At 44.5% G+C, this 13,014-nt stretch overlaps 1 protein-coding gene across 2 annotated transcripts in view; it reads left to right on the forward strand.

The window, feature by feature from the left end:
• The window catches only part of LOC111249979 (uncharacterized), a 48,753-nt gene extending 40,868 nt beyond the window's left edge, over positions 1–7,885 (forward strand). For both annotated transcript variants that reach the window (XM_022804494.2, XM_022804495.2), the window contains exons 4-6: positions 2,282–2,407; positions 5,270–5,727; positions 6,074–7,885. In XM_022804494.2, coding sequence (XP_022660229.1) covers positions 2,282–2,407; positions 5,270–5,727; positions 6,074–6,198 — 709 coding nt within the window. In that variant the 3' untranslated portion in view covers positions 6,199–7,885. The remainder of the gene's footprint in view (positions 1–2,281; positions 2,408–5,269; positions 5,728–6,073) is intronic.
• The last annotated feature ends 5,129 nt before the right edge of the window (positions 7,886–13,014 follow it).

Below are 13,014 nucleotides of genomic sequence, written 5' to 3' on the forward strand. Positions count from 1 at the left end.
TGAATCTCTTCGACGCGTCAGTGAGCACTTCGATCGTAGCTGGCGCTAAGCCGCTGCTTTCAACAACAAGAAGACAGACAAGTCAGTAGGTCCTAGACAGACGAATCATTTCTCATGGTCCTTATAGCTGTGTCCGCGATCATCTGGTAGACGTGATCCAGTGAAGTGGAATCATTTTTCACAAGCGTTACTGCCAGTTACTGTACAATGAGTGTTATTTCATCTTCGGCAGAAAATAGCTACGAGAGACCTATCTTCTTGCTTAAGAGGTTCTTGATTAATGAAGTCTAGAAAAGACTTATAACCTCACTAGGAGTCGTTTCGATGTCCACGCAATAGGGGATGACGAAATTAATGTACCCGCATTTGGTCAGCCAACATTCGATCTATAGTCAAATTACCAAAACTGCTAAGACACCATATCACTAAAATACTTTATTTGCAATATACCGTCACCATACCTGTATTCCACATAGGGCTAGAGGTGTAACAGGCATTTGCCTGGCTGACGCGCGATCGTTTCTAATACATCTATCTTCTCTGTGAATTCGCGGAAGCAGTTACAGATCGCTCGGCCTGCTTAAAGGAGGTGGTGTGCTCCAGGTATAAGCTTACCAATCACCAACGACGAAAGCCGAAACACGATAACGGCAACATGTATGGGAAAGCGAACTTCAATCTTATTTGCCAGCCCCAATGTAATGCAGCTAAATCAACTGAGATTGGTAGCCATCACCGTATATTGGTTGAATTCTATATGCATTCCTTTTATGCACAAGCTTTAATGGTTCACACACATGTACGGACCGTGTATAAACACTCGCTTTTCTGGCATGCACGGAATAGCATGTCTTCCTCTTCGCGATCTTCTTAGCAGTTTAAGCTTCGAAATATTTACATTGCGTTAATGATTTTATCGACCCCAATTCAAAACGCTCGAAAGATCAGATTTGTCAGTAGGGGATGATTTGAGTTAGATCAGAAGACTCTTTCATCTCTTCATGATCGAGGTTCCTGTCATAACAGCTATGCCAATAATAAAAAGAAATTGTGCTTATATGGATCAATACCTGCTCAGGTGAAATCGTCCCCGTTTAATCCCGCCTAATCAATATTTCAATTTCTAGTCAAGCTAGTATCCGCTGGGCGCTGTAGACGTATACTGAATATATCGATATTACATCCGATATTTTTAGGCGTCTTTCACTCACATACAAATGGTCATCTCGCCGATAAAAACTGACCAACAGCGGCTCATTTTATGAGGCAGAGGGACAGTGTTGGGTTGGCGTATGGCAACGGGGTGCGTTATAGGGTCGAAATCCCAAAGCTACTGGGCAAATGTCCAACTTCAACGGGTGTAGCGCTGCTGCTGTTCAAATCTAGTCCGAGGAACAGTAGCGCTTTCACTTGCCCTCACGGCTATCCTCAGTGACTCAGCGATGAACGTACCGGCAAACACTCACAGACTCGAAATCCGCAAAACGTGTGCTCAATCCCGTTCCAACGTGGGGGTCATAAGGCTGACCCCATGGGTATAACGGACGGTGGTCAGGTCGGGTCCACCTTTAGTTTTGAAAGGACAAATCAGAGCTCAGCTACTTGAGCTCTAGGCAAAACCTTGGTCAATCGCACGTTGGGGAGAGCAAGCGAGCTTCCGCGGACTCAATTGCCCATTTTATACATCCATGTGCCTCCGTATGGATACTAATGCTGAAATGGTACTGGTACGTACTACCGATGCAAGCATGTGTGCAGATATGTATGTATATATGAATCCGCACGGTTTATAGGCGTCGGCAGAGCAATATGCATGGTTTCACAAAATCGGCTTTTCTGTTGACGCTATGACAGGTGGTGCATGATGGAAAAAACTATCAGTGCAGAGAGTACAGATGTGATAAGCTTAAACGAGGTAAGCGGTTGTGTACACGCTTTGACGCTACTGGTTAAGATCAATCATTTTGTGTGTGTGTGTGTGTGTTTAAAATTATGGTCTTAAGCGAACCTGTACGTTTATACAACGGCTCGAAGAGACGTATTCCGTTCAGCTGATGGTAAGCAATATTTGTATAAGTCGAATATACTTAACGAACAAAACGAAACGTGGACGAACGAATTGCTCTATGAAAGTCTTCAGGCTGTTAATGTCAGTATCCCTCGACTTCGATTGTGAGCTTTCTGCCATGAGTAGATGGTGGTAAGTACCGAGAACGTCGCCTGCATATTGCCCTTTTACCACGAACGGAGCAGTGACTGAAGGCATACTTTTCCGTTGCAGGTTATTCGGTGTGACGGGTTTGTGTTCCGCATGTCACAAAACAATACCAGCTTTCGAGATGGTGATGAAGGCCCGGGGCAACGTCTATCACCTCGAATGCTTCGCCTGCCAGCAATGCAATCACAGGTAGGTGGTACTTAAAGTTCGCGTAAGAAAGATAGAACAAACTTCAGTAGCTAAGTAGGCAATAAGGCTATCAAGCTGTAGAAAAACTCCCCTAACTACTAGCTTTTCTGATATGTCTACATTTTGCACTGTCACTATACGCTGATAAATAGGATGACTGCCGCACAGACATACAAGATCCGTGTTGCACAAGTATTATATCGAGCATACGGCGCAAAAGTGAGCACTCGTTTGTTACTAATTATTAACACATGAAGGTAACTGGAGATAACAAATGATCAACATGTTTACAACTGATGGTGTCGTGCGTTTGTCATCTGCACTCTCGTTCAGTCTAACCTCGATATCCTTCTACGCGCACTATTTCGGTCTGCCTATTGCATATACTAGATCTGGTTATTCCGTTAGTGTCGCATCTGACTCCTGCAGCTTGACAGTTGCCAAGGATCTGGGCCTATTCTCGCTTTTTCGTTTCACCTCTGCTTCCCCATCTCAGCAACTAACGAGTTGTTCGTTGAAGTTTCGTGCTCGTTGCATATCGTGTACGACGCTTAGTGAAATTGTTACAGCATATCTTTCGAAAGTTTTCCGTGCTCTCCTCGCACACCATTCGTCAGAATTGTCTGTTGGTCTTTGACACCGCCCAGCGGAACGTGCAGCTCCAATAGACGGGACACTCGCACTCTCATAATCAGTTTAGTATCACCTCGTTCAAACTAAATTAGTTAAAAGAGAGCTATGAATGACAGAGACGCGGACACGGCGTCGGCAATCGCTGGCCTATAAGTACTGAAAGAGGAAGCTGTTAACTCAAGTCCGCCCAACGGATGTCAGTTTCTGCTTGATAATTGCCTCTGCTGCTGCTGCTGCTGCTGCTGCTGCTGCCGCCAGTATGTAGCGATGCCCCCCCATCTAAACAAACTCTAGCTTTTCGTCATAGCATGAAATAGCTTAGGTTTGAACGAATTGTTGGTCTTGTCACTATGAATATCCGAATATGCAGGCACGTACGTCCGGAGCAATATGTTAAGATCGGCAGATGGGTACTGCCACATGAATATAATGCTTGTATATTAGGTGTTGTCTTTGTTGGATCTCTATGAACAACGAAGCATAAATAACAGTGCTTTGTTATACGTTAGTCACCTAATACTCTAAAGGGCCTAAGCAACATAGGCCTAGGTAAGGCAGATCATCTGGAACGATTGTTTAACGAACGACAGCTGTTGCATACGCACAAACACGTTACTGACCCCCACGACAACTTCCATCCAACGCTAGTTAGAACCAAGATGGGCTAGATTCATCTGCATTGTGGGGTAGTCACGCTATTCTGTCTTGTCTCGTCTAGAAGCGCGAATTAGCTTCAGTTCAACATGGCTTTCAATTACTAAGAAAACAACTTTTTTCGTTGTTCCTATCGACGCCTAAATTTTTATGTTGACCTTGTGCCGTTCTGCTACATCAATTCAACAAACGTCCCGACTATGGCGACCGTAATGGACGCTTTACTCACACCTCTATGACGGGCACAATCGCCTGTCAAAAATACATACAGCGCTCATGCTGCACAGTCGATAGCGTTGCGAGGTCGCTCCCTGTGCATCCGGTCTTTCCTCTCAACTTTTTCGCGTGTTTTCCTCAAGGCGCCACTTTGCTGCGCCACATAGATGAGTGTTAGAGCAGTAACTGGCGCATCGATATCCCTATGGGACAGCGTTGGCTGATATAATTGAGTTTGCTTTGTCAGTGAGCGGCCCAGTATCGGAGGACTCTGGGCGCATAAATGTGAGTCGAGTGCGTAGTACGCAGACGAATTCAGCGTCCGGGGGGAGGATAGCACAGCAGACAGGGGCTTCCTAACGGCGGTTTCCTCCTTCGCTTGCTCAACAGCAGTAGCATACAGGTCGAGCTATTGGTGGCTATTTTGAAGAGCTTACTTTCTCGATTCGACGGTGCGGACAACGGCGAAAGAATAGTTGAAGAAGATAAGCAAAAATGATAGTCCACTGTGGGTGAACTGGCGGAAACTATGGATGATCGTTTCTAACCTAGCCACCACATAGCGACTGTGGACAGGATCTGCGGATGTAGACAGACAAACTGATCTTTCCCGGTCCTCTCTGATCGTTTCCTGAAGCCTGCGAGGCCCCCTTCGCAGAGGCCAATTCCTACCATAGTCCGCAGAGGCGGGTAGTTAGTACGGGAGAGCCTTATCTCATTTTTTGTCCCAATGTGAAGAGGCCACTGGCCCTTAGCGGGTTACCCGGACGTTGGGTTTTGATACACGTGGTGGGCTCAATGAAATAGAATCAACGGAGAAACATCCGAACAGATAGAGGTTTCCTAATCCAGACAGAAACCTGGACAGTACCGGGAGATAGGCAACCACCGTAAGAGAGGAACTCATCAGGAAGAATCCACTGTGAAACGTAACTGTAAATTTGTGTGGCACTCCCACTGCAAAAGACAACGAACGGTTTATAAATATTATCTTTGTGCCTATTATTATCGTAGTAAATTTCAACCGTTAAGTGTAATTTATTGCTAAACAATTTAAATTAATGTTGCCCAACTGCATCGACAGAGCTCGAAATCGAAAACAACTTCTGTCTGAAGCTTTAGTATACGGTAAGCTAAAGAGGAAAATTAACACCAATCATAGCATAACTTCCTGTGCTTAATTCTCTAACTTACTGCTTAGGCAAGTTACTGGATATGGCTATTAATTGTACAAAAGCGTAGAATCGGACTAATAAACGTGAACCGCCGAATTCAAAAGTCTAGGATTCCCTCGAGTCATTTCTCTCTCTATCTCTCTCTCTCTCTCTTTTTTTCGTTCTCAATGTGATCTCTTCATAGGTTCTGCGTCGGTGACCGCTTCTATTTGCACGAAAATCGGATTCTTTGCGAGTATGATTACGAGGAACGAATGGTCTTCTCACAAATGGGAGCCTACGGCGGTTTGCAGGGCGGGCCACCGATGCAGCCTGTAGGTCATATGCAATCGCCAGGTCATCCCGGACACCCATCGGGGCACGCCGGAGCGCCGTACGGGCCACTTATGAACGGTGGCCTCCATCAAGGCGCGGTTCACCAAGGTTCACACCATGGCCACAGCGGCGCGCCCCTGATGCCACTGGCCCCTACGAATCAGCCGGGCCTTGAACGCTCTTCGCTAGTGTCGCCGATGCAGCAGAATAATACACACAATGGCGCTAATACGACAAACAGTGCTAATTCACACAAAAGGCCACTGCAACAATCTCCAATGAACGGGAACGTTCAGCAACAGCAGCAACAATCGCCAATACAAGCGGGTGAGGAAACTCAATGTGTCTAGTGTATTCGTCACGCCGTCAAGCGGCTCTCATCATTTTACCTACCCGATTTTTCAGCAGATTTGGAAAGCCTTTTACCAGCAGCGATTCAATTGTTCCACAAGTTCAAAATCTAAAAACATGCTTTCTGAGTATCGTTAACAATCCTAGCCCTATCGAAGTCGAACGTTCACCACCTAGATATTATCATATATTACCATTAGATGGTTAGAGAATTACTACTTTAATGAATTTCTAACAGGTCCCACCGTTAATTTTTCCTTTTCGGTTTCCGCTATATTTTTTTTCATGTTAATTGTCATCATTATTATTACGCTTTGCCTAGGCACACCTGGCGCACCGAGTCAACCCGAGCCAGACATCCTCTTCGATGTAGGAGTTAGTCCCGCTGCTCCGAATAGTGCACAGCCCCCAACTCAGAACAATGGACCTAACGGCGGCTCTAAATAGGACGAGGTGTGGGCAGCTGATTTACTCGGCTGCTGAAATGAGTCAGTGACACAGTCAGGCGTGGGACCTTCGCACCTCCAAGGCGCTAGCTTCACAGACAAGACGAGAGGAACTTTCATCTCGACCTCTAGTACACTGAGCACCGAAGACATTATTGCTATTTATGGAAAAGCGAAACGAGTTGCTTGGTGACCGTCGAATAATATACCGTAATTTATCCAGCGAAACATGAAAAAGGACATTTCGCTATTAGAGTATTCTGTGCCTGTGTAGGAGAAGCAGTGAAGCCCTTCTGACTAACGAAGAGATAACGGTATCGTTCACACAGTGTATTGTACAACAAGTTTTGGCTATCTCTATAGAATTTTGTTTGCACAGATTACTAAAAAGTCAGCCGGAACTTGCTTGCAGCAATTTGTAATAGATTCCGTGGTGCCTTTCTAATTTCAAAATTGGCGCTATGAGAAAATGTCTCAACGGGACAAACACCGGATTGGACGGAAAATAGCACGCATGTTAGAACCATCCAGCTGAGTAGATATGGTGACCAGAGGTACGAAAAGCTTTTCGTCGTGATGGGCCAGTTGTAACGTGTGTGCTTACCAAGACTTACGAAACCGCGGTGGCCTTGGTTCGAAAGCGGGCGTCGATACGTTCCGCTTGATGCTGGACGCCAATCGTTTCAAGCGTCGCTTAGCGACCGTATCGAACGTAAGAACTCGAAAGGTTTATTTCGGTGAAAACAGGCCATATCAATGCCGAAACTCTGCCGCATTTAAATTGAGTTGATATCGCGATGTAATATCGCTGAAACAGCAGCAACGACTATAGTATATTCTCTCATAGCTTGAAGCGTTTAATCTGTATGTAGCTGATAATTGTTAATATTAGCTATTTTAGAAGACGATGGAAGATCTCCGGGAACAGGCAAACGCCCCAGTTCCGAACTAATTACCATTGGACGGTTAGCATTTATTAATTATAGTCGCCATAAAGGCCGATGGTACTCGTATTACGAGCATTTTTTTTTCAGATATAATAGCGAAAAAGATAACGACCGTTGCAAACCGACGTAAAGTGGGCTTAATAGTAAACTGGAAAAATTAGTCTGGAATGTTCTGTTTCGGTCGGCGCGATACCCCAACATAACAAATGTAAGCTGGAAGGACGGTCCGCGGCCGACAGACGGCCAACGGAAACTGTGATGTGTCGTGTTATGAAATAGGGGTGGTATAATGAACAGCCTTTACTATATTATGAACCACTAATTTCTGTAAACATTTAGATCGTTCACATTGAACTATCCTACATAATGTAAATATAGCGTACTAATTATCGTAGGTGTTTCTGTCAAATCGCTTATACTGTCATTTTTCGTGTTCGTAAATTAGCTCTGACCGATTGTATATATAGAACGGTCAGCACAAGACGAGCTACGTTTTACGTCGAAACGACGAAAAACTAGAGACGCAAACGCGAGAAGGAGGCCTCTAGCAGGCGTGCTACTCGGGTCTGACTAACTAATATAATTAGCTAAATTAATTTATTAATTAGTAACGGCATATATTATTTTGTTATTTTGACTGTTCGAATCGATCTACATAATATGATCTAAGTACAGTAATGTAAAATCTATACTGAGTGTCTTTCTCAAATTTAAATAAATACATTTCTCAATAAGTTCTGCTTTTTGTGTGTTTTATTGTGCTCAAGTCTCGAACTTCAGCTGTCATTGACTTACTAAGTAAATTTAGTCATCACATTATTGCCGGACTGTACAATATACTTTAGGGGAGTAATAGTTCAAAGCTGTGTTTATATACAAACGTGTTGTTAAAAAGGGTGAGAGCTTGACTAGTCTCTTACTCATTGTACGCGTGCATCAGAGGCTGTGTGGATGAACTCAGAGCTACAATATAGTCGCCTAAATTAGTTACCTACAGTAAACAGGCAGATGGAGTCATCTTCGATCGATGGGATACCATGTCAATGGCTCTGACACATGTCACATGTCGGCAGTATTTTGCACGTAACTTGATTATCCGAACGCATGCCAAGAGACGCTTCTATTGGCCCATCTCTCAAAGAAGACCCAACCCAAAACTCTTCGCTATTCCCAGCTAAGTATCATCTACCGTACAAGCTGCATCTTTCAGCAGTAGCGAGCCACCACTGTTAAAACTAATTTTTACGAGCAGACCTCGAGAAACAGGCGATCGACTACAAAGACATCAAATACATGTTCAGCTTAAATCATCTGAATAGGCAACGGTAGTCCTTGAACGAATCGCATCAGCATGTACAAGGTACATGGGTACTAGCTTCATTTTAACATGGCCATTGCGCAGGCAGATGGTTATACGGTTAGATTTGCCATAAAAGCATATAAACGTCTAATTTGGTCCTACCCAATTTAATCTCCGTTTAGTCATCGTTTGTAGCGTTTCCGAAAAATGCAGCATACTGTTAGCACGCTGGAACACACCCAACTTACCCAACTTGAGGTCGTGCCTTTCCTACTCAGCGGCGAAGGAAAGTATTTATAACAATTCTATCTAACTTATCTTGCAGGAACTTGCTATTAAGAGATCCTAACTTTGTAATGGTACCCGAACAGGTCTGCAACCTTGTGTGGCTTTAAAAACAATATTGAACTAGATATTTTTCCAAGCTTTTCGGATTTATCTAGGGTTCGCAAAGAACGCCGGCTACACATATCACGTTAATGATAATAGGGCTATCTTTTGAATCTGCATAACTTCATCATTTCTTCTGACCAACCTGAACGCTGACCTATGCGTTATCTACTATGTATGAATATATTTATGTTTCCGAGAGTAAGTCAGCTTAATGCATTCATTGATATTTCGCTCATTGTAAACAATCCGACCGAACTGCTTCTTTTCCTCTCGGTCTCGTATAGCCACCCGTGTCGTTTCGAGGGTTATTCTCGTTGATGTGGGATCAGCCAGGATTTTTATGAAGAAGCCTGTTTCACTTGGCGCCGTTTTTCTATCCCGACGTATATAACAAAAATCACTACAGCTCTGTCACCTCACGGACTCTCCGCCAGGCCCAGTGAAGCCCGAACTCGTTTACCGAGAACAAGTTGAACAGAATATGCAGTTGATGGAGGAAATAAGCAGAGGCTACGGACCTTCATAGAAGCTAGCGTTCACGCTTTCTATCACCGCCGCTGCCGTCGTTTTTCGGAGACCAGTGAAAGGAGATCGCTCCCTTGGGCGCAGCCTGAGATGTTGTAGGAACACCAGCAGTCACCGAGGCATTTCAGAGCGCTCTTTCCCTTTGCTTCTTCTGACGGCTTCGTGACGCCGAGGTAGCAGGGTACATATGGGCGCGTTCGAGTAAGGCTAGAGCCAAGCAAGGTGACACTGCAAAAATTTGTAAATGGTCCAAAAGGGTGCAGCGAATGGAAACCCCCAACGGCTCTGACCCTTCTTTCGGCCCCCTCGCGTTCTCTCTCTCTCTCCGACTCTCTCTCTCTTTCCCTTTCTTTCTTTCTTTCTTTTTCATACGTTGGAATAGAGAGAAACTGACGTATTAGACAGCATAGAAGAACACGTCCAACACATACAGGCGGTCCTTGACGAAAAATTGGATCAGCCGAGCTGAAGGCGGGACTGCAGCTTGCAAAGAACGACAGCAGGGGTAAGGGGTGAGGGGCGAAGCGGCGAAAAAGGAATATGCAACGTGGGCAAAACTCAGTTGGGGCGTTCACCCTAGCTGCAAGGTTCGGACGATTAAGACCGCAGATAACGTGAGCGGTCTGGTTTTCTTGACGGTGGAAGAGGTTTTATTGGAGATGAAAGTGTACGCGGTAAGTTTGAATATGGTTTCAGATAGCGAGACCGTGAAAGGTAAAAGTGAGGTGTTGCATTTATTCGTGTAGAAGTTGTCCAATTGCGTAAGGTGCTGATTGTTTCACTCTGTCACTTTATGAACAAAGAGAGCATTATTGACTAGCAGAATGTAACATCCATTTGGACAGGTGAGATCGTTTATATTATTGCGTTCAGATGGATAATTAGAATAATCAACAAGAAAACAACTCAGTCACAAAAGAACGTTTCAGTATCTTTCTGGATTTCAAAAATGTGTACGTTTTTGAAAATTGTCACAGTTACGTAGTATCGCATATCGGTATTATCGTCCCTTCACTCGTAAAGACTTTTTAACAATGGTATACTATACAACATATGTATATCCGCATATTCAAATAAAACCTTGTCGAGCTAGTACAGAAGCTTTCGAGGGACAAGCGGTGTATCTGATATAGAAAAATGTATTTTCTATGGGACAAGGCACAAAGTTGACTCACTTGTTATGAAAACGAACGCTCGTCCTTTTAGCTGCCGTCCTTCGAAAACCGACAACATTGAGCCGATTGTGGATGCCTCTGAAACGGAAAGAGGACTAAGATGGTCGAGTGCGCGTACAGGGGTTCAAGAAATTTGAATCGTAAACCAAAGGGCTAACAGTCTCAAAACTGCCAAAATCTTTAACGGTCGTTGCCACCCCTATCATTGGCAGACAAGCGAGTGTCCGTTGCGCATACTGCCGCCTTTTGCGTATGGCGAATGCAACCAATAGCAAAGGCGCTCACTGGCAGCGGAGTCAAAATGTGAAGCAGCTGTAAATATTGGATACTCGAGTGACTTTCGACCCAACGATGGAAAGTGGTGTCAAGTGCCCACCAATGCCTGCGTCTTGCGTTAAGCTCCCGGGGGCAACCCGCGTAGACCATTCGAATATTTATGTAGTTTCTTGTCGGGAAAAGGTTGCTGAAAAGAGTTCGCGCAACGTAGGAAATACGGGACGGAACGATCAAACGGCAAAAACATTCTCCACTCGAAGCTTCAAAAGGCTCCAGGGAAGTGAAATGCCAAAGAAGATTTTGGTGTCAACAAAAATCTCCATGGGGTAACGCCTATGCTAGCGGTAGCTGTAAATATTGCTGAATGTTGAAGGGTTGGTGGCTGGAACGATTTCTCAAAATCCACCAGTCGTCGTTATCTTTTACGTATCCGCATGCGAGCTACATAGAACAAATACGAGTTAATGTATAATTTTTACTTACACTGATTCATTTTGCTTCACTAAAACGTGTGAGATAGCAGCTCTATATTTATCTCGTCGAATGAATTCTATAAAGTTCACTCTCGAAGCGATTGACTGTGGTTAGATTCTACTATTTAGCATTTTGCCAGTTCCTTTTACAGGACAGTGGTTTGAATCCGTCCCGTCAATCTGCATTCAGTTTCTAACGAACGGATTCGACACCTAACGCACTCCTTTTCCAACCGTCTCCCAACCGTCCGTACTGACTCCAATGGTTTGTAACTTGTAATGGTTTTATTACAGACGCTTTCAAGTAATCCCCACCAGTCCTGTAAATAGTCGTTACATAGACGAACAGACTCAGGCATAGTACCGAAATGTGCGCCAAGTTGGACACGCGTCCTCATTGGAGCACCTATAACGGATAGATTCCCTTTGAAACGGCTTATCCGTTCGACTTCTTCGGGGCTAAACAACACTGAATTCCATCATGGAGCTCCTCAAGCGAGTCAGTACACAATTTGCGGTACTAAAACCATCCAAAACAGAGTTAACGTTGATGCTATAGACGCTCGTAGAGGCAAAGGCCGTTCGTTTTGAAACTGCGGAAGGCGTTTCAATGGTGTCAGGAAGTAGTTTCAGATTTTAGGACCTCACTTCGGAAAAAGGGGTCGCGTGTCCTACATCAACGCTCAGCGCCTGCCAATGTTCATGCTAAATCTTTGAACAACAGCAGCCAATAGATAGGCTGCAGTTGTCGTCGTCCTGCTCAATTCTCCATGCAGCATCGATATTTGTTGTTGATTTTACCTACTGCATAGGTGCTACTGGAGGCCTTTGTCGTGAAGCATATGCGTATCAACGTGTTTCTATTGAGAAACGCGACATAATAGTTCGCTGGACCTATTGATTAGTTTCCATCGACTCGCACCACCAGCAATAAGGCTTTTTCGATTGCCGTAAGGTGTCCTGTCCGTTAAAATGTGCAAGCCGTCTTGAAGAACGTCTTTTTAACTTGGCCAATCGAAGGCCGCAGCAAATAGGTTTACGTATAGGAGCACGCTGGGGAGCGTGCTATCTGATCTGGAAAGGGCAACGGAAGAACGAGTTCAACTTAGAATCACAGGAAGCTCAATGTGAAACGCGTAGTTGAATGACTTTACGACAGAGCCATGCAATGTCCGAAACGAAGGCCAACAACCGGATCAGATGGGTGCAAGGAATAGATGGAACGGCACCAAAAACTCCAATTTACAGGACAACACAGATTCGCGCTGCAGACCGGCAAATGCGTAAATAGATCCGCTAAAGGGGTAAAGCCCATTTTAGTTCCAAGGGTGGGAAAGCGTGTAAGTCGAACAACCCGATTTGCTACTTACGTTATTGTCCTTATATAATAGCTGCTTATTTTTTGAAGTTAGCTAGTAGCTGTGATCAGAAATTTAGCATTTAGTATTTCACATGGCGACTAAACGGTTACTCATCTATCGGCCTGTAGTGAAGGGACGTCTGACAAAATGACCAATTAGGTATATTTAGCATAACATCCGATACGATTGTCCAACACATCGATGGTTTGTCATCTGTGGCAAGACGATCACTCTGCAGTGACTTGAGCTTACCTTTCGTCCAGTGCGGTGGGCTGACGCACGATACGAAATACAGGCCAACCTGAAAGCGCTGTTCTAATCTAGTAAATGCATCCGCCATATGTGTCCTGTGCCTCTTTTCTGTGTG

Source organism: Varroa destructor, unplaced genomic scaffold, assembly GCF_002443255.2.
Source record: "Varroa destructor unplaced genomic scaffold, Vdes_3.0 BEIS01000004.1, whole genome shotgun sequence".
Taxonomy (NCBI): domain Eukaryota; kingdom Metazoa; phylum Arthropoda; class Arachnida; order Mesostigmata; family Varroidae; genus Varroa; species Varroa destructor.